The 21670-nt window shown below is 38.4% G+C and overlaps 2 protein-coding genes across 3 annotated transcripts; one reads left to right on the top strand and one right to left on the bottom strand.

Moving 5' to 3' along the window:
* Positions 1–3066: 3066 nt before the first annotated feature.
* On the bottom strand, positions 3067–12408 carry LOC306877304 (SPRY domain-containing protein 7-like). The gene is made up of 5 exons (XM_079429002.1): positions 12167–12408; positions 11634–11750; positions 8385–8551; positions 8185–8287; positions 3067–5783 (listed from the first exon to the last, which is right to left on the bottom strand). Exons 1-5 carry the CDS (start codon positions 12270–12272, stop codon positions 5686–5688), a joined length of 591 nt encoding a protein of 196 aa, XP_079285128.1. The 5' UTR covers positions 12273–12408; the 3' UTR covers positions 3067–5685.
* Positions 11743–21565, top strand: LOC306877303 (tripartite motif-containing 13). 2 transcript variants are annotated; one of them, XR_013784882.1, is made up of 5 exons: positions 11743–11809; positions 14685–15926; positions 16274–16427; positions 20399–20681; positions 21228–21565. XR_013784882.1 is itself a non-coding variant. In XM_079429001.1 (3 exons), the coding sequence occupies exon 2, from the start codon at positions 14691–14693 to the stop codon at positions 15903–15905; it is 1215 nt and encodes a 404-aa protein (XP_079285127.1). In that variant the 5' UTR covers positions 11753–11809; positions 14685–14690; the 3' UTR covers positions 15906–15926; positions 16274–16680. The 2 variants fall into 2 exon arrangements, 1 of the variants encoding a protein (XP_079285127.1); XM_079429001.1 differs by lacking the exons at positions 20399–20681; positions 21228–21565 and having other exon boundaries at positions 11753–11809; positions 16274–16680.
* Positions 21566–21670: the final 105 nt, after the last annotated feature.

The following is a 21670-nucleotide window of genomic DNA, read 5'->3' as shown; positions in this document are numbered from 1 at the left end:
GCGTTGCGAAACATAAATTGTAAAAAGTCAGCTGGGCCTGATGGGCTTGACCCTTCCCTTTTGAAACTTGTGGCTAACATTATTGTTGAACCAATAACTTATATTTTTAATTTATCTTTGGAACAAAATATTATACCTAGATCTTGGAAGACAGCGCATGTAACACCACATTTAAAAATGGGGACCCAACTATTATGGACAATTATCGTCCTATTTCAAAACTCAGTATTAGCTAAACATTTTGAGACATTGGTTAGTGATCAGTTAAAGGACTTTTTAACAGTAAATAATATTCTTATTCCTTCTCAATCAGGTTTCAGGAAAGGGTATAGCACCATCACAGCAACCACTAAGGTTATTCTTGATATTGTTAGTGCTATTGACTGTAAAGAATCTTGTGCAGCAATATTTGTTGGTCTTTCAAAATCCTTAGATAGAGTTGATCACACCATTTTGTTAAAATGTTTGTCTAAAATTGGAATGTCTGTTAATGCTATTGAATGGTTTAAAAATGATGTGTCTAGTAGATATCAGTATGTCACTTGTGTATGTCAGGGGAGACAGACCTAATAGTTGGAGTCCCTCAAGGTTCCATATTAGGGCCTTTGTTGTTAACAATTTACATAAATTATATTTTTACAAATGTAGATGCAGCTGTACAACTCTATGCGGATGATACTATCATATACAGTACTGCTAGAGCTCCATATGAGGCATTAAAGAAATTGCAGGATGCTTTCACAACTTTACAAAAAAATATACTTAATTTTAAATTGGTACTAATTTCTAAAAAGACAAAATTTATGTTATTCACTCACTTTAGTTATGTACAGGATTTGCCTCAAATTGTCACTCTATATGACCAGGAAATTAAGAGAGTGTCATGTTATAATTATTTGGGTGTTTTAAAAGCTCTCATTTAAACCCCATATAGACAACTTGGTAAAAAAGATGAGAGTTAAATTAAGTTTTTATTATAGAAATAAGGCTTGTTTTAATTTAAAAGTAAGAAAGGAACTTATTGCTGCTACCTTTTTGTCTGTTGTAGACTATGGAGGTATTCTTTATATGCATGCAGCAAAGTCTGTTTTACGCTCACTGGATTCGGTTTACCATTCTGCCTTACGCTTTGTTATTAAGGCTGAGTATTCTACACATCACTGTAGTTTATACAGTTTATCAGGTTGGCCTCCACTTTCAGTTCATAGACAGCATCACTGGCTTATTTTTATTCATAAGGCAGTGATAGGGTTATTGCCCTCTTATTTATCAGTCTTCTCTTTTGTAGAAAATAATAGGTACAATCTTAGGTCTAAAAATAGCATTCTTTTTACTATACCTGGTGTAAAATCTGAATTTGGTCAAATTGCCTTCCGTTATAATGCCCCTTCAACCTGGAATGCTCTGCAGAAACAGTTGAAGCTAAGCACTTTTATCACACTTAATGATTTTAAATGATATGTCATAGAAACCTTCAGATATAAGTGTGATTGTATATAGGTTACTGTTTTGTTTTTGTATTCTGCCTGTGGCTTCTTATATTGCTTGTTGTATGATGTCTTAGTTATTATGATATATTTTGTTTGTTATTGTATTTATTTTTTGTTCTTGTTGGGTGTTGTGGTATGGTTTTTGTGGTGCTGTTATGTTATTGTATAATGTGGTATGCTCTGTTTGTTGTAGATGAGGTTTCTCTTTCTCTATTTCTATTTTTAAGTGTTGCCTTTCTTGGCCAGGGACCATTTGAAAAAGAGACTATAGTCTCAATATGACTTCCCCTGGTTAAATAAAGGAATAAATAAAAAAAATCATGAAATATGTCTGCATATGCCATTTTGATATGATCATTCTTCTGTTTCTTTACAGAATGCCGTTCTTAGTATCTTGGATTGATATTTGAGATATTTTAAAACATAGCTTTTGACACTTTTAAAGGGAAGTTTGAGTGTGCAGTATGTGTCTGTTTTACACAGAATTGCAGTGTATATTTTTCTGTTGACTGGGGAAAGTGAGACTCACATCACCTGCATTTGCTCATCTGTAAATAGTTCAGAGCAGGAGACTGAACAGCCAATCAAAGGGCTAGTCAAAGCTTTTGCTCGTGTGCCTTTATAAGAGAGAGAGAAAAAAAGTATATTCCCAATATGGACACATTAACAGCTTCTAGAGTCTCACCAAAACAGTTCCGTCATCTTTCAGACCTCTAAGGTGGCATTGTCCTTTCAACTGCGCTTTGGCAATTAAGTCCAAACTTTGTCTAAACAGTTTTCAGTGAAATGACTTATAGGCCTATATTATATATTATAGTAGTACTTTTAAATATTTTAAAACATAACATGCTTTGATAAAACCCACTCAGGTAGCCTAGATCAGTTCATGTACATTCAGATATAAAGTGAACATAATGTATAAAATAGTTTTATGACTTTTTTATTTGAATGTATTTTACCTATCTCTGTTAAATAATAAATATAATGGAATGATACTTATAACCATTATTATAAAAGGTTGCCTTTACCTTTATTGAGTGTTTTTGTCTCTCTCTCATAACCACCAAAGCGGTGAAGACTTAAAAATAGTAGGATGTAAGCTCTTAGGAGCCTTTTTTTAAAAGGCTTTTTAAAAATGTTCGCTGAACCGGACACTACCAATGTCTCGACCTGCTGAGAAATCAAGACAATAGGAACAATAAGAGTGCCTGCATTGGGGGGTTACAAAGAGTTACTCACCCATCCATGTTTCAAATAATATTACTGGCTGATGCTGAATGGTTCTGTCAAAATTAAAATTCAACAGATTTATTACTAATAAATCTGACTATCTACCCCTCTTTCTCTCTCTCTACACAATAAGCATAGGCTATATCTGGAATTAGTATTATTGCAAACCCACATTATTCCTCCAATTAACAACCAAAGATCTAGGGACACATTTAGCATTTTAACTAAATATAACTACAGGTCCTTCTCAAAAAATTTGCATATTGTGATAAAGTTCATTATTTTCTGTAATGTACTGATAAACATTAAACTTTCATATATTTTAGATTCATTACACACAACTGAAGTAGTTCAAGCCATTTATTGTTTTAATATTGATGATTTTGGCATACAGCTCATGAAAACCCAAAATTCCTATCTCAAAAAATTAGCATATCATGAAAAGGTTCTCTAAACGAGCTATTAACCTAATCATCTGAATCAACTAATTAACTCTAAACACCTGCAAAAGATTCCTGAAGCTTTTAAAAACTCCCAGCCTGGTTCATTACTCAAAACCGCAATCATGGGTAAGACTGCCGACCTGACTGCTGTCCAGAAGGCCATCATTGACACCCTCAAGCAAGAGGGTAAGACACAGAAAGAAATTTCTGAACGAATAGGCTGTTCCCAGAGTGCTGTATCAAGGCACCTCAGTGGGAAGTCTGTGGGAAGGAAAAAGTGTGGCAGAAAACGCAGCACAACGAGGAGAGGTGACCGGACCCTGAGGAAGATTGTGGAGAAGGACCGATTCCAGACCTTGGGGGACCTGCGGAAGCAGTGGACTGAGTCTGGAGTAGAAACATCCAGAGCCACCGTGTACAGGCGTGTGCAGGAAATGGGCTACAGGTGCCGCATTCCCCAGGTCAAGCCACTTTTGAACCAGAAACAGCAGCAGAAGCGCCTGACCTGGGCTACAGAGAAGCAGCACTGGACTGTTGCTCAGTGGTCCAAAGTACTTTTTTCGGATGAAAGCAAATTTTGCATGTCATTCGGAAATCAAGGTGCCAGAGTCTGGAGGAAGACTGGGGAGAGGGAAATGCCTGAAGTCCAGTGTCAAGTACCCACAGTCAGTGATGCTGGTGTTGGTCCACTGTGTTTTATCAAGGGCAGGGTCAATGCAGCTAGCTATCAGGAGATTTTGGAGCACTTCATGCTTCCATCTGCTGAAAAGCTTTATGGAGATGAAGATTTCATTTTTCAGCACGACCTGGCACCTGCTCACAGTGCCAAAACCACTGGTAAATGGTTTACTGACCATGGTATTACTGTGCTCAATTGGCCTGCCAACTCTCCTGACCTGAACCCCATAGAGAATCTGTGGGATATTGTGAAGAGAAAGTTGAGCGACGCAAGACCCAACACTCTGGATGAGCTTAAGGCCGCTTTCGAAGCATCCTGGGCCTCCATAACACCTCAGCAGTGCCACAGGCTGATTGCCTCCATGCCACGCCGCATTGAAGCAGTCATTTCTGCAAAAGGATTCCCGACCAAGTATTGAGTGCATAACTGAACATAATTATTTGAAGGTTGACTTTTTTTGTATTAAAAACACTTTTCTTTTATTGGTCGGATGAAATATGCTAATTTTTTGAGATCGGAATTTTGGGTTTTCATGAGCTGTATGCCAAAATCATCAATATTAAAACAATAAAAAGCTTGAACTACTTCAGTTGTGTTGTAATGAATCTAAAGTATATGAAAGTCTAATGTTTATCAGTACATTACAGAAAATAATGAACTTTATCACAATATGCTAATTTTTTGAGAAGGACCTGTATTTTTGTAGAGGAGCTTGGTTGTCTATATTTTATTTGGTTTCACATTACACAGGTCTTTGACATAGAGACAGAATACTTGTTTATTAAATACAGCACTTGTGGAATGTACCATAAGACACAGTGTACAGAGAGAATTCAAGCTTTTTGGGGCCTGAAAATCAGATTTGACAAATCTTACAGGACAAAACCTTTTCAGAGGACTTTTTCTGAAAAGCACATTGGCTTTAGGTAGCTGCATGGCCATGCTGTTAACAATAAAACTTAAGAATTGGTTGTGTATTCAACTGTGTGAATAAAATTAATGCATGAGTGGTTTTGGTGTTAAGAGCACATAACATTTCTGCAGTAACCAATAACATAAGGTTCATAGTTAATTAAAGTTTACTATGCAGATGTGAATTATTTCAGGTCCAGGACATCAGTGGAGCAAAACACACCTGAAGCAAAAAGAAATGTTTACCTTCAGTCTAACATTTGAAGGAGATTGGTAAGATATAAGCCAGGGCAGCAAAAATGATCACGTTAAACAGATTCATGCATGTCATTTCAGTGTCTATTTGACTCTGAAATGTGTTCAGCCAAAGCCACTTGTTTAATATTATGTGCAATAGAGATCACAGAAGTAAAATGTTAAAATACACTGCGGAAAATACTATAAACTGCTATAGATAGCAATTTATAAATATACCTAGTTCAGATGAAAGGCAAACGACAGTAACAGACTCATCAAAAATCAACAGAATAAGAGAGGTTTGATTCTCAATCACATGTAAATATTGCAAATACAATTGGTTCATTCAAGAAAGCTTCTACATTACTACATAAATCAAAAACACAAAGCTGATCAGCTGCTGATCATTGTACACTGTTATTAAATAAAAAGAAAAGCTCAGTTTATCAATATCAGTAAGTGTCTTCAGTGCTTATGTAAAGTGTTTTCTAGGTTGTAGATTCTCTCTCATTTGTGTCCAAACACACACACACACACACACACACACACACACACAACTAAAGCCTGGTTTGTCTTCCAAATGGACAAGAGCAGCAGTAGTAACAGCAAAGGCAGAAGCAATATTGAAAGAGATCGTAACCACGTGCTGCCACACACAGTTCAACACACTATGTATGTGTCTGCAGATGACAATTCAAAAGATCTGCTGTTCAAACATAATCTTTTCAAAGCCTTCGGGTGGAGTATGGTAGAAATCACTGAACTGGCCGTCTATGATGGCACTGTCGTCCACTGAGAGAATGAGAGGGGAGATTACAAACATCAGTATATTAGTTCATAATATGAATGGCAAAAACTCAATTCGTCACATTTAATCACAGCAATATACAGTGGGTACAGAAAGTATTCAGACCCCCTTAAATTTTTCGCTCTTTGTTATATTGCAGCCATTTGCTAAAATCATTTAAGTTCATTTTTTTTCTCATTAACGTACACACAGCACCCCATATTGTCAGAAAAACACAGAATTGTTGACATTTTTGCAGATTTATTAAAAAAGAAAAACTGAAATATCACATGGTCCTAAGTATTCAGACCCTTTGCTCAGTATTTAGTAGAAGCACCCTTTTGATCTAATACAGCCATGAGTCTTTTTGGGAAAGATGCAACAAGTTTTTCACACCTGGATTTGGGGATCCTCTGCCATTCCTCCTTGCAGATCCTCTCCAGTTCTGTCAGGTTGGATGGTAAACGTTGGTGGACAGCCATTTTTAGGTCTCTCCAGAGATGCTCGATTGGGTTTAAGTCAGGGTTCTGGCTGGGCCATTCAAGAACAGTCACGGAGTTGTTGTGAAGCCACTCCATTATTTTAGCTGTGTGCTTGGGGTCATTGTCTTGTTGGAAGGTAAACCTTCGGCCCAGTCTGAGGTCCTGAGCACTCTGGAGAAGGTTTTCGTCCAGGATATCCCTGTACTTGGCCGCATTCATCTTTCCCTCGACTGCAACAGTTGTCCTGTCCCTGCAGCTGAAAAACACCCCCACAGCATGATGCTGCCACCACCATGCTTCACTGTTGGGACTGTATTGGACAGGTGATGAGCAGTGCCTGGTTTTCTCCACACATACCGCTTAGAATTAAGGCCAAAAAGTTCTATCTTGGTCTCATCAAACCAGAGAATCTTCAGGTGTTTTTTTAGCAAACTCCATGCGGGCTTTCATGTGTCGTGCACTAAGGAGAGGCTTCCGTCGGGCCACTCTGCCATTATAAAGCCCTGACTGGTGGAGGGCTGCAGTGATGGTTGACTTTCTACAACTTTCTCCCATCTCCCGACTGCATCTCTGGAGCTCAGCCACAGTGATCTTTGGGTTCTTCTTTACCTCTCTCACCAAGGCTCTTCTCCCCCGATAGCTCAGTTTGGCCGGACGGCCAGCTCTAAGAAGGGTTCTGGTCGTCCCAAACGTCTTCCATTTAAGGATTATGGAGGCCACTGTGCTCTTAGGAACATTAAGTGCAGCAGAAATTTTTTGTAACCTTGGCCAGATCTGTGCCTTGCCACAATTCTGTCTCTGAGCTCTTCAGGCAGTTCCTTTGACCTCATGATTCTCATTTGCTCTGAGATGCACTGTGAGCTGTAAGGTCTTATATAGACAGGTGTGTGGCTTTCCTAATCAAATCCAGTCAGTATAATCAAACACAGCTGGACTCAAATGAAGGTGTAGAACCATCTCAAGGATGATCCGAAGAAATGTACATCACCTGAGTTAAATATATGAGTGTCTGTGATATTTCAGTTTTTCTTTTTTAATAAATCTGCAAAAATGTCAACAATTCTGTGTTTTTCTGTCAATATGGGGTGCTGTGTGTACATTAATGAGGAAAAAAAATGAACAAATGATTTTAGCAAATGGCTGCAATATAACAAAGAGTGAAAAATTTAAGGGGGTCTGAATACTTTCCGTACCCACTGTATAGGTAATACATCATGACAAATCTATTTTTCTCTGTCCTTTTTTAAAACTTGTGTTTTAACTTTTTGTTAAATGTACTGCAAATTAAATTAAAGCTTTATATGTTCCCTTCTGCAACTTGTTCATTCTTAAATGTTATTTAAACCTTTTTTTTTTTTTACTTGATGGAATAGTCCACCCAAAAAGTCTGTCATTATTTGCTTGCTCTCATACTGTTACAAACCTGTATGACTTTATTTCTTCAGCAGAACATGAAAGATGATATGCTGAAAACGTTGGGAACCAAACAACATTTGAGCCCAATGACTGCATTAACACTGACTTCCATTGTATGACATTTCTCAAAATATTGATTTGTTTTTGACAGTAAAAAGAAAGTCATTTAGGTTTGGAAAGACATGAGTAAACGATGATAACTTGATAATTAAAAAAGGCCTGTGACACTTAAATGGTGGCTGCAAAAAACAAAAGTCCCAATTTTTAATTAAAAGAGCTAATTCATTTTTTGGAAGAGATTTTTGGAAAAGAGTTTCTTTAAAATGTGCTGTGCATTAGCTGGACTAGCCTAAAACAGCCTAAACAGTTTTAGCATGACTGAAGCAAAAAAAAAAAACATGTAAATATACGATATCAATATTGTCATTTTATGTGTATGTATATAATTGTTTTTTGATTCAGTATTATATATTATGACAATATATAATATTACTGAAATACAACTCACCGTAAACTATGGGGAACACAGTCCCTCGAATACCTGAGGCTGGACAGTGCATGTTCTTTCCATTTAAGTAAAGGTTCAGTTCCACATGATCATAGGTCACCCCCTTAAAACAGAAACACACTTTTACGAACAAAAGCAATCTTATACAGTATATACTTGCTGTGTATTCCACAATTTGATTTCCAAAAGTAAAAACGTACCATTATATCACCCTCTTGAGGCAGGCTGTTGGCAGGTAATCGGTTCTTCTCCTCGTTGTTGTGGTATATGGAGCCATCATGTCGAAGCACCAAACTGTGACTGTCACGACCCAGCGGAACCTGGTTCAAATTCACCTTCTGAGTGGCCACACCGATCCCCCAAACACCTGCACCACAAACACAAACAGCAGCACACCTTCATGAGACAGCTGAAGAACATTACCGAGATTCAGGAGGTAAAATGTGATTATAGTAAAAATGTCACAATACAAAAAAATTCTAATTCTAAGGGTCCCAATAATAAGTTAGTTTACTTATATTATATACACATTTAATAAAAAAAACAAAAAAAATTATATATATATATAACAGTGATATGCATAAGTTTAGGCACCCATGCTAAAGTTGACTAAAAAGAGGAATAAAAAAATCATCTTTTGGAAATTGAACTTAATGCCTTAATTAAAAAAATTGGGAAAAATCCTACCTTTAAGGACACCAATTTTCTTTGTGAATGAATAATGTATCGTAAATAAATAAATGTGCTTCCTTAAAATACAGGGTGCATAAGTTTGGGCAACCCTATGTTAAATTCCCATAGAGGCAGGCAGATTTGTATTTTTAAAGGCCAGTTACTTCATGGATCCAGGATACTATGCATCCTGATAAAGTTCCCTTGGCTTTTGGAATTAAAATAGCCCCACATCATCACATAGCCTTCGCCATACCTAGAGATTGGCATGGAGTACTTTCCATAAGATCACCTCTCAATGCAAATCAAACCAGCTATTAGGCTAACTGAAATAAAACCATGCCAATCTCTAGGTATGGTGAAGGCTATGTGATGATGTGGGGCTATTTTAATTCCAAAAGCCAAGGGAACTTTATCAGGATGCATAGTATCCTGGATCCATGAAGTAACTGGCCTTTAAAAATACAAATCTGCCTGCCTCTATGGGAATTTAACATAGGGGTGCCCAAACATATGCACCCTGTATTTTAAGGAAGAACATTTATTTATTTACGATACATGGGGGGGAAGTCGTGGCCTAATGGTTAGAGAATTGGACTCGTAATCGAAAGGTTGCAGGTTCGAGTCTCAGGCCGGCAGGGATTGTAGGTGGGGGGAGTGAATGTACAGCGCTCTCTCCACCCTCAATACCACGACTGAGGTGCCCTTGAGCAAGGCACCGAACCCCCAACTGCTCCCCGGGCGCCGCAGCATAAATGGCTGCCCACTGCTCCGGGTGTGTGTTCACGGTGTGTGTGTGTGTGTGTGTGTGCATTTGTTCACTACTCACTGCTGTGTGTGTGCACTTGGATGTTAAACGCAGAGCACCAATTTCGAGTATGGGTCACCATACCTGACAATACGTCACGACTTTACTTTTTACTTTACTTTTTTACATTATTCATTCACAAAGAAAATTGGTGTCCTTAAAGGTAGGATTTTTCCCATTTTTTTTAATTAAGGCATTAAGTTCAATTTCCAAAAGATGATTTTTTTATTCCTCTTTTTAGTCAACTTTAGCATGGGTGCCTAAACTTATGCATATCACTGTATATATATATATATAAGGAACAAGATGGGAAACAAAATCACTACGAATGACGTGATTGGGACGGGACAGGAAAAAATGTCAGCAGGAGTGGGCGGGACCGGGAATAGCAATGATACCCAAATTTATACACAATACACTTTTTATATAAATAAACTATAAACCATGTTAATTCTGAACTCAATTCTAGTTGCCCTGTCTCTTTATGCTCGCCTCCTGTTTGCTTTGGTGTGGCTGATTAAGTGAATGACGCAGTCTGTAACGGACAGATTGTTAACGGCTGGTCTGTGGTAATACACCCGGGCAGGACATCACCTATCATTCATCAACCTCAAATATGGCCTCTTATCTGAAAGATGTAGTAGCAACTTTACATGGCCGCTCAATATGATGTTAACCTAGAGAAATGTGCGCTATTGAAGTGTTTGTGTGGAGAGTGGAAGCTGAATAGCGCGCTCACTGCAGGACAGGCGCCGGTGCGCTCACTTGCTCTTAAAATCTCAGTCATTTTTGGTCAAACAGATAAAAAAGTAGCCTAATACATCTTTCGAATCTGTAAAGACTCTACGTTTATTTGTGTACACTCAGAATAACAGCTAAACGCTTCTGTAAAGTAATTAAAGCTAACAGGATGCGCTTCTGCCGTCTAGGTCTGTGTGAACTTGAGCGAGAAACTCTATAAATATATCTACAGTCAGGTCCATAAATATTGGGATATCGACACAATTCTAACATTTTTGGCTCTATACACCACCACAATGGATTTCAAATGAAACGAACAAGATGTACTTTAACTGCAGACTGTCAGTTTAATTTGAGGGTATTTACATCCAAATCAGGTGAACGGTGTAGGAATTACAACAGTTTGCATATGTGCCTCCCACTTGTTAAGGGACCAAAAGTAATGGGACAGAATAATAATCATAAATCAAACTTTCACTTTTTAATACTTGGTTGCAAATCCTTTGCAGTCAATTACAGCCTGATTTACTTGTGTAATTTAAATTTACTTTAAATTACACTAAAACATAAATCTGTATTTAGATTAGTCTTTATGTAAAATATAATTTTGTCATTTGAATTTGTTGAGAAACATGAAATATCATGAGTTATTAATTTACTGTCACAAATTCACTTTTTTATTAAGGGACAATATTACCATATGAAAATACCGAGCATGGCATCCCTTTATGTCTAATGCTTTATTTCTGGTTATTGCAATTGATTCTGTTGCTTAACTGGAGTCGTGTTCTCAAAGCTCATTTTATTGATTTATTTGTTTATGTCAGAATCTATTTTACATCAGTTACACCAGGGCTGTCCAAACTCGGTTCTGGAGGGCCGGTGTCCTGCAGAGTTTAGCTCCAACTTGCCTCAACACACCTGAATGGAAGTTTCTAGTATGCCTAGTAAGATCTTGAGATTAGCTGCTTCAGGTGTGTTTAATAAGGGTTGGAGCTAAACTCTGCAGGACACCGGCCCTCCAGGACTGAGTTTGGACAGCCCTGAGCGACACACTCAACAATATTCCCATTTGAGACAACAAAAGCATCTATCCGACAGCTACACAGTGCTACAGGCATTAGAAAAATATTAAAAACTGCCAAAGCGAAACCGAAAAAGCCTCAAATATAACACGATGAAAAGTCTGACGCTGCTGATAGTAACAACTTATCATGGAGGTACTCACCCGTGGACTGGATCTTGAACTCAAAATAGCTCTTGTTCTGGTGTAGAGGGGCGTTGGCAAGACAGGCTCCAGTTCCACAGATCCGCCTCCCACTTTTCACTATGACCACATCCGTCCCTGGGAAAAAAAGGCCAAGCAAGCTCTCATGACCACACTGCTACAGCACTGAAATACAGGTATGCATTTCATAATGTTTTCAGAGATAATTGCAAAAAAACGAGGCTGAAATGACACCCACTACCGGAGTCACTCAATCACAAGAGAGATTAAACAGACACTGGGTCTGTCAGCTGTATACTAGCAACTAGCATGTGATCCAGATAGTAAGGTCTACTTGTCCTGATTAATTACACTATTAGGAACGAATGCTCAATTTATTTAAAAACAGTGATGGCGAACCTATTGATTAGTTAACTTGTGTTCAAGCATTTTTTAGGGAATTAGCATCATCTGCTAGCTTGACACATCTCTTCGCTTTAATTGTAAATGGGTGACTTCTTGTGAGCTCGCTGAACTGTGGAAGTGACTCTTACCCATGTGGTGCGTGTCTAGATGTACGGTGGGCATTTCTTTGAGGGGAGCATGGCCCGCTCCGCCGTCCCCGCAGCAGCCCAAACAACACGTAAACACTGCAGCCATTCTAGCGTCGAGATCACCGGAAGTGCAGTTACACGCGTCAAACTTCAGCGCGCACGACGCTTCCAGGATAGAATGGATCCCTTGGAAAAATCATTGTTGATTACTGGTGCTGTTTTGACACAGACAGATGTCCACCTCAAGGGGGCGCTTACCGGCTCAGAAAGTTTTTTTTTTTTTTTTATTCAATGCTTTGAACAACAACACAGAAAGGCTTTTATAACTGGGAGATTTACATATCACGACTGAGATTACACTCAATTTACATTCACACTCTGTACACCATATCACAAAATAAATTCATGATAAAATAAAAAAAAGATTGGGGGGAGAAAAATAATATATATATATATATAAAGACAAAATAGGGGAGTAGGAGGCTCTCACATTATGAAACCAAAATCCTCTAATAAAGTATACAAATATCTAAAGCTTCATCCCTCTTAACGTCTCCAAATATATTACAAATTCCTTTTTAAGAACCACTAATCATGGGGGAGTTATGAAAAATTTACATTCATGAATGGAAAATTTCAGCAAAAGCAACAACTTATTTCATATCTTTTTATCCTTAAATAACAAACCAAACTTAATTTCCCACGAGAGGATCAGTGTTACAGCTATTCTTTGTTGTATCCAGCTAAATGCATCATTCCAGTATGTTTGTACCAAATTACACTGAAAAAAACAAGCGCTCAACTGTTTCTATCTCCAATTTCCATAACTTTCTATCTTCCGTACCATAACATATTTAAGTCCCCAATATTAAATACTCTTCAAAAAAATGTATTAAAAAATTAAAAACTTACTCTTAAAAAGTCTTTTGCAGGGTGAATGTGATTCATAATTTTAAAGTGCACCTCTTTACATTTAGGGTTGACAGGAAATGTAAGAAAATTGGTTCTAATTTCAGTCAATTTCAGGTCATTTTTTATTTTCTCTTTTTTTTTTTACAGTTTTTTACTGATTTACTGTTTACTGCATAAAATCATCCTTCATAAGATAATGAATATTCTGTGAAAACGCACTAAATGTAACACTAAATTTCTATCCCATTTCTGACAAACCGGTTCGCTGAGCCCTCTCGTGGCCAATTACATCACTGCATGCGCTTTCATCCCTGACTCGGCCAATGAGCGCGCGGCGCCTCGGAAGCCCTTCTCTTCCTGATGGCATGGAAACAGGGGAAGAAAAATCGAGGTCAAAATATTTTGACACGTGACTCGGTAGTGATTGGTTATCGATGCGTCAAGACCCTGACACATGGCACGGGCATATGCGACCAAAGTGGCGTGATGGAGGATCATCTTTATGGCAGAAAACCCCGTCGTGCTTTTTGATTGTCTGTGTCTGTAACCCAAACGAAAATCACTTCGTTATTGTAGCTCAGTGAATAGGTGAACTAGGCGTTTGTGGGTAGATGATGGGTAACGCCAGTATTGACGTAATCTGTAGAGAAACGCTGATCTAGGAGAGAGTGAGTGCTCTCCCGCAACAACCCCATCCAAGAATCAAGGGATCCTCTGCATTTCTTACTCACTGCGCAAAACGTGTATTTAAGCGCTCGAGTCTGCAAATACACTTCGCTACGCGGATATTACGCTGAATGTGGCGTTGAAATGTTTGTCTTTAGATGCACTATTCATTAGTTGTTTGTGCGCACTCTTTTTAACTGCCTGTCCATACTGACTTGACCTGAACTAGTTAAAATTTCCCAATTGGAAAGGGTGAAGTCTGCACAGCAACAAGAGCCACGATTGCGTTGCACACTGCCTAAGCATCTAGTGCGCTTCTGGTCCAATTGCTGATGCTTTCCGCCTGCAAAATCTGCCACAATCGTAGTAATACCTTGACAACCGGACCCGTGCGAACCGAGAAACATTTTTGACAACTCGACGGCGGAGAATCTTTATTTCTAAATCAGTTGAAGTTTGTTGGACAGGTCCTCGGATATTCCTGCACGAAAGTTCTCACGCGGCAATTAAAAATGAAGTACTGGTGCACTCAGGAGTCTTCATCATCAGGCAATCTGACCTACTATATTTGGTTAACCTGTCGTGCCTCTTCCACAGAATCGCTTGCTATGCATTGATACAGATAATGTTGATTCTTTAAAAAAAAAAAAAAAACTGCACGCTAAGCTTCACATGGATGCAGTTTTCTCATTCTCAGCCAATTTGGTTCTTATTATGTATTCACTGTAGACCCGTAACGCATTCTCGCAAAAGCAAACAAATATTTGTTTTATTGCGCGTAATGTAGATGATGTACAAAATGACACTGGACAGCAACGAGTGCTCTAGACTTCACAATCGGTGTGGGATGCACGAGAAAGATGCTTGCCAAGATGATGAAAGTTGCATTGATGTGTCATGCCCCCGACAAGCTTTTATATTGATGTCTTTTTCCACTTAGGATACGATGGAGCTCTTGGAGGAGGACCTCACATGCCCAATATGCTGCTGTCTTTTCGAGGACCCGCGCGTTCTGCCATGCTCTCATAGCTTCTGCAAGAAGTGTCTGGAGGGCATCCTGGACGGTAACCGGAGCCCTGCTTGGAGACCGCCGTTCAAATGTCCGACCTGTCGAAAGGAGACCGTGCACAACGGCATCGCGAGTTTGCAAGTCAATTACTCCCTGCGTGGCATCGTGGAGAAGTACAACAGGATTCGAGTGATGCCGAGGATGTCTCTCTGCCGAGTTCACAGCGGACAGCCGCTCAACATCTTCTGCGCCACGGACCTGAAGCTCATCTGTGGCTTTTGCGCCACGACAGGCGATCATAAAGGACACAAGTTTTGCGCGCTGGAGGAGGCGTACGAACGCGAGAAACTCGCATTTGAGGAGTTGTTTCATGTCGTGGAGGGCTGGAGGGGCGCGGAGGTGCTTTCGTGCCTGGAATCGTTAGAAGGAGCGAAGAGGAAAGCGCTGGAGAGGGTCTCGCTGGACGCGGATCGAGTCTCAGAGTACTTTGACAAACTTTTGCGCACGCTGGAGCACAGACGGAGCGAGATCCTCTCGGACTTGGAGACTCTGAAGCTCGCAGTCATGCAGACCTTTGACCCCGAGATCAACCAGCTCCGCTCTGCGCTCGAGGAGCAGCAGCGCGCGCTCGGCATCGCCGAATCCTTCCGTTCGCTCTCGGACCCGCTTACTTTCCTCCAGCAGATGCAGGACTTCAGGGAAAAGCTGCGCGTCATTCGGGGAACGCCGCTGCCGTCGCGGACTGACGTGGACGTGGGGTTGCTTGGCCTGCAGAGCTTCGATGTGAAGGAATGGGACCGGGTGCGTCTTGGAGAGGTGGACAAGCTGTGCGCCCCCTACGAAAGCAGCACCTACCTGGCTTCGCTGCCCCCTGCTGCCGCTCCGCGCTACTCCCGCGTGCTGTGGAGAGTTCTTCTGGTTGTATGTGCGTGTCTCCCAGCGCTAAACTTTCTCCCGTCGGACTGTCTCGCTCTGAGTTTCCAGGATAAGGTGGTCGCACTCAGTAGCTTTTCTCTGCCCGGTCCTGGAGAGATTGTGAGCTGGCTTGGGTTCTGCTGGAAAGAAGCGGAAGCGATCTGCACGCTACTAACCGAGCTGTGTCGGAACTGTATTTTGGACCTGATAAACACAACATCAGATTTCCTCAGCTGATTTTATAACGCCATTCATTAGGTACTTTATGTCTTACAATGTGCCAACCTAGAAAATCCTGTAGATTTGTAGCATTGGGAAAATGTAGTTTGTGTCTGTTTTTGAAAGTGTAACAAGCATGACTGATTCATACATAGGCCACAGTCAGCATTTGTGTGCTAGTGAACTGCACAGATCTTGTCTGTTGGTTATAAATGGAAAATCAAGTGTGGATGGATCGTTGTTTACTAATGGGATAACATTCCCAAATCTTATATTTAATAAAATGCCTTGTTCACTTAAGTTTAGAGCTGTAGCCTATACTTAATCTTCAAACGTTCCTCTCGAATACAAGTTTTCACTTTTTAATATATTATGCTTTATTGCAGTTTTGGAAACACCAGTATTGGAAATGAACTGAAAAAGCTAAAGCAGATGAACACATTCAGATTGTGCATTGATATCGTTTATCTGCTCTGTGCAAGTTATCAGGAGACTCAAGGTTAAACGTTACGTAACTGAATGTCAGTCTCTACCAGGACAGTAAGTTCAGTTCTTAAGTATTTTTATTATTATTTTTCACTCAGAATGAATATGCATACTGCTATATGTTTGCTTTGTTGTTGATTGTTGATTTAATACATATTGCGATAATATAGCTTACATGTTGCAATAGCATTTGACATTAAGAGAAAGTTTTGAAATTATTAGTGCCGTAACAACACTTCATCTGAACATTATTGGCTAATGTAATAGATTCGTGTTTTGAGGGGAAATTATTTAATATTTTTATACCAAAAAAAAATAAAAAATCAGACCAGATCAATGTCTTGGTAATGTTTTCAATTTCACCCAGGAGAGGCATGAGATGTGCACCATTAAACACAAAGTCAGGACTTTTTAGAGAAAAGGAAAAGAAAAGAGAGAGAGAAGGTATCCCTGTTTTTGCCAGGATTCAAGCAGGAATCTGCTCTGACATGACGTCACCACCAGAACATATATTTAGCCGACTGTTGCCAGGCGAATTGGGGGATGAAAAGTGAAATTACCTACTTTAACCTACTTTACAAAATAAAAACCTTACATAACTTCGAGTAAATTGAATAACAAATGTATTAATAAATATATATTTTTCTGAAGCCTGCAGAACACATTGATGATTAATAGGAAGCTCACTCTGAAATGGCAGCATGGCAAGTCAAGTCAGTATTATCTGTATAGCGCTTTTAACGATGCAAATTGTGTCAAACCAGCTGTGCATCAGCTTGATATAAAGCTGGGTGGATTTACAGTATTTAGACGAGGAAATAATATGTCGAAATAGTGTAATTCTCCTCTGGCCAGACGAAATATGTGTTATGTAATTCCAATTCTTCGATTTTCTCTTTGTAAACAAATGTAACATTGTGTCTTTAAAATAACGACACTATCTTCACTCCACTTATCTATCTTACACCAGTATATCCTACCTTTTTAAGAAAAAAAGGCAGTCATGTCAACACACGTGTAGGCTATTTGTTTTTGCTTTAAATGTTTTGTCTTTGTGTTTAATGTTTCTAATAACTAATGATTTAATTGTTTAAATTGGTTTTGTCAATACTCGTTTCTTGAAGTGGATACACAGAAAATGGGCACTTTGCATGTTGCCTTTTTCTCCTGTTTTTATTTTTACAGTTGACATTTGCTTTAGGGATGAGACTCCAAATACATTCCCCTTCGGCCTATGCTATATATTAAAGTTCTAGCATTATGCTTAATCCTTTTTCAATTTGTCAAATGAAATACTTGCATACATCGACAATGACTTGTGGAGCAAAAAAAAAAAAAAACTTTAGCGTCGGTGTCCAGTAATTGCAAAATGTGAAATGCATTAGTTTTGTTACTTCTTTTGCAGACACTAAAGCAAACAAGCATTTGCCCATTATATATCCGGATAGCCTAAAACACCAGACACACGAAATATCACCGTTTAAATTTCAATTACAAGCCGCATAAATTAAAGTGTATCATGCAGCGCATCATGAAATAGCAACACCTTGCATGCAGCAAAAACAAACATCAGCAATTAGGTTATAGGCCTAGTTGCAAATGTTTCAAAACTCCCGGACAAAATGTTATGGGTGTCGAGATAACTAAATAAATGAATAAAATACACATTGTATTTTTTTTTTATTAAAATTACATTTGTTAACCTTTTACACAGACTGTCCTGCATACAACAGTCACTCAGTAAAGAGCCGCAAGGATTCGAGACTTCAATCTCATTACTTTGTCTATTGAATTAAAAGAGCAGCGTGGAAATCAGCAGCTGTATGCAGAGAAAATTTCGAGAGCTGTAATATATGAAGGTGAATCTATTTGGACATACCCAAGTTTCCCCGACATAAACACACTCACACACTTAAAAAAAATAAAAAAAAATAGACGGACTTTTCCCCCCTGGATGACCAGTAACTGCAATCAGTTATAAAATTCAGTCCATTCACAATTAAATTAAGCAAAAACATGTCTTTTATTTAAATGTCTGCCTAAAAGCATGCATCTAAATTAAATAGCCTATATATTTTTCACAGCCATGTAAAATTACATTTTAAGAGGACTTCTCAATGCATCACACACACAGCAAAATAAGTGTGCGCGGAAAACAAACTTAGGTTCTGATAAAACGTATTTAATAATTAAAAGAGACGATTAAAAATCCGTCCTAATATCAATTTATCTATTTGCTAAAAAAAAAAAAAAAATCTCAAGACAATTCTATGTCCTAGGAGCGTACTGGACAATTCATCTTTTTCATTAAATTATTAAAATGTGTAGCCTATGTTTTGCCATAACCAAATAATAGATTAAAATCAGCTCTATGAAACTGTACCGTGTTGCTACATTATCTTTAGATCATGATCAAACATCATATGATTAAATCGACCTGTTTCAGAAGTGAGCTACAGGCAACAACGGGTTTAAGTGCTAGTCAAATTAAACAAACAACAAAACGTCTTTTCTTTATTGTCAAAGATACAAAATGTGATAAAATCAGGCAAACACAGCATTCGGACAATAATAATAAAAATAAAAAACAAATACACACATTTCTGCGTCTAAATGGGCCCCTTATAAAACCCCTCAACGTTACCCTAAATCAGATAAATCATACAAAAACAAATAAATAAAATTATAATTTCTCAGAATACAAAGACATGGCAAGAACAAGCCCAAATCGTGGTTATGTGCTAAGATTATTTAGCCTGCTCACAAATGTGTCTTTCTGATTTGTTTTCATAAAATTATTTAAATGGTAGGCTATTTAAGCCTTTCACTGCGTCATATTTCTCATTCTTTTTTGTTTTTATAGGCCGACAGAACCTTGTGTGAAATTTCACAAAAATTGTGTATTTAATATAAGCACTGTCACGTAAGGTTACATTATAAGTGACTCGTACTGTTAACATGAAATAACATGTCATTTACAATAACTTGCAGAAAGTCGCTGGTGAAAAGCCTTTTAATGCTAGTTATATAAGAACAACAGACCTATGGCACGCATGCGCCGTCCAGTAAGAACATGGAGACACTTGCCTCTAATATTAATATGCCGTCCAGCGGAATAATCTCCACATAAATATCTAAAAACCTTGCTTATTTGTTATTATCGGAAAAAGTCTGTTTGAAGTCAGTTTTGTGTTCTCAGTGTACTCACCGGAAATGAGGGAAAGCGTGGAAGAAAAATAAAATAAAATAAAATTAACTAAACTAAATTAAATAAAAAAAAAACATTAACGCACTTCACGTTATACTGGTTCATCAACAGAAAAATAAAACGTTTCTACAACAGTATTCAAAATACAGTAGAAACGAAAAGCGACCACAAAGATGAGATCTCCAAAATAAAAGTTGCGTTCCCAGTGGAAAGTGCTGAACAGATACATCGAGGTTCAAATGAGTTTGCCACAGGTCAAACGAGATTTTCAGTTTTATTATTTAATTGAATTTAACACAAAAATGCAACAGCACGTTTAGGAAAACAGTGATTTCATTTGTAATATTTCATTAAAAAACAAAACAGATTGAAACAAACAAAAAAAAAAAAACATACAAGGATAGAATTATATTTTTACACAAGAAAACAAACAGTAAAAAAGTTCTCCTATAAACAAGAATTTAACAAAAGCTACTTAACTTCACAAACAAAACGAAACACTGCACCTATCTTTACCTTTGACCATTCAGTTCGTTCCGGTGAGGTCGAGGGTCCTTCAGGCTTCTCTATGTTGGTTTGATGATTCAGTCCATGAAGGTATTTCAGTACCAGTGAGTCAGCCACTACCTGGGCCCTGGTAGCTGAGATAAAAAGATGACGTGCATGTGCTGCTTGGTGACTTCTTGCTTCAGCAGCACGAGCAATATTGGAAGCATTGGCCATGGAGTAACTCCAATATTTACATGCTGCTAAAGCAAGACAACACACACACACACACACACACAATATTTCTCTTCTCTCTCTCTCGACTGCGTAGGTCCCAGGAATTGATGCTGCAGCACATCACGGCCTGCATCTCTGTATCACCACAAACCATTCTGTGCTGCTACACCATCACCTAGAGAGGGTCCCTCTCTCTCAATCACACACTCACACCCTCGGCAACATGACCAAGTACTGCCAGAATCACAGAGCGAGCGACTCCTCTCCTCCCTCTCTCTCTTTCTCTCAGCAGGGCTCGAGGCATTCCAGGACTCCATCTGAAACACAGAAGAGAGGACGCCGCTTGAGTGAGACACACAGCAGCTGGACGTGATGCTGTCAGTTTGCTGTAAAATAATTCAGTGTCTACTGCTGTGTTTGCCTGCAAATCCATTTGCATCCAATAAGAAAAAAAAAACAAAAGAGTGTAATTTCTACATTTGTGTGCAGGACCTGCTAATGTACAATTAAGTGTTCAGGATATACATATTGAGTTGATCATTTTTATTTATTTTTGTATGTTTAATATGGACATTTCTAATTTATTTTATTGATGTCTGGTTAAAAATCAAAACTTTAAAATGTTAGCATACATAAGTAAAATGTATATTATTACTATTTCTTATTGCATACTGAATCACATATTTTACACTTCAGTAAAAAGGCACCTACAAGTCAAAACTAATGTTATACGACGATTTAAGATCCATCATTCCCAGTGGGTCCTGTACTCTTTTGGCATATTTACTTTTTATTATATTTTAAAACAGGACACAAGAGACGACAAAAATGTGACATTACAAGGGTTTTAAATAGTAATCAAATTTTTATTTTTACATCATCGTCCCCAGTGGTACATTACCCTCCGTTCTTATTTCCCACAGGCTGGATTTTCTGCAGGCACACCTCTCAGCAACTTTCAAGCATTATACCGAAACCTGTCTTCTGGCAACTCCATCAGAAATAATGATATTAAAGAAAACAAGAAACGAGCACTATTGTCTTCTAGACCAGACTGGATTTAACCTTCAAGATGGTGATTCAGCACTGACAACATCCAGCCTCGTAGTCATCTTCAACAGCAGGAACAGACCTGCCACCAGCTTCCCAAAGTGCTGCCCAACAACTGAAGACATCCCCCTTATGCCCACACTATGCTAAATAAGATATCTGTTCTTTCTGAATCAATCCCTGTGCTCTGTGCTTTATGTACAGTTACGATAAAAAAAAAGCTCATGTTAATATTTACCAAGTCAGAGTTGATACGAGACATCATTAACATAAAAGACCTAAAAAAAAAAAAACAACAACTGAAGTACTGATAGTA

The sequence above is a fragment of the Barbus barbus genome (assembly GCF_936440315.1).
Source record: "Barbus barbus genome assembly, chromosome: 11".
In the NCBI taxonomy this organism is placed as follows: domain Eukaryota; kingdom Metazoa; phylum Chordata; class Actinopteri; order Cypriniformes; family Cyprinidae; genus Barbus; species Barbus barbus.
This window is presented reverse-complemented; position numbering and strand designations above follow the sequence as displayed.

Excerpts from the sequence above, each read along its gene's own strand:
- LOC306877303 (XM_079429001.1), top strand. The coding sequence starts at position 14,691 with ATGGAGCTCTTGGAGGAGGACCTCACATGCCCAATATGCTGCTGTCTT.
- LOC306877304 (XM_079429002.1), bottom strand. The coding sequence starts at position 12,272 with ATGGCTGCAGTGTTTACGTGTTGTTTGGGCTGCTGCGGGGACGGCGGA. Across the intron at positions 8,552-11,633 it reads GTTCAAGATCCAGTCCACGG|GTGTTTGGGGGATCGGTGTG; the intron begins GTGAGTACCTCC and ends TTTGTGGTGCAG. Across the intron at positions 8,288-8,384 it reads CTCAAGAGGGTGATATAATG|GGGGTGACCTATGATCATGT; the intron begins GTACGTTTTTAC and ends TTCTGTTTTAAG.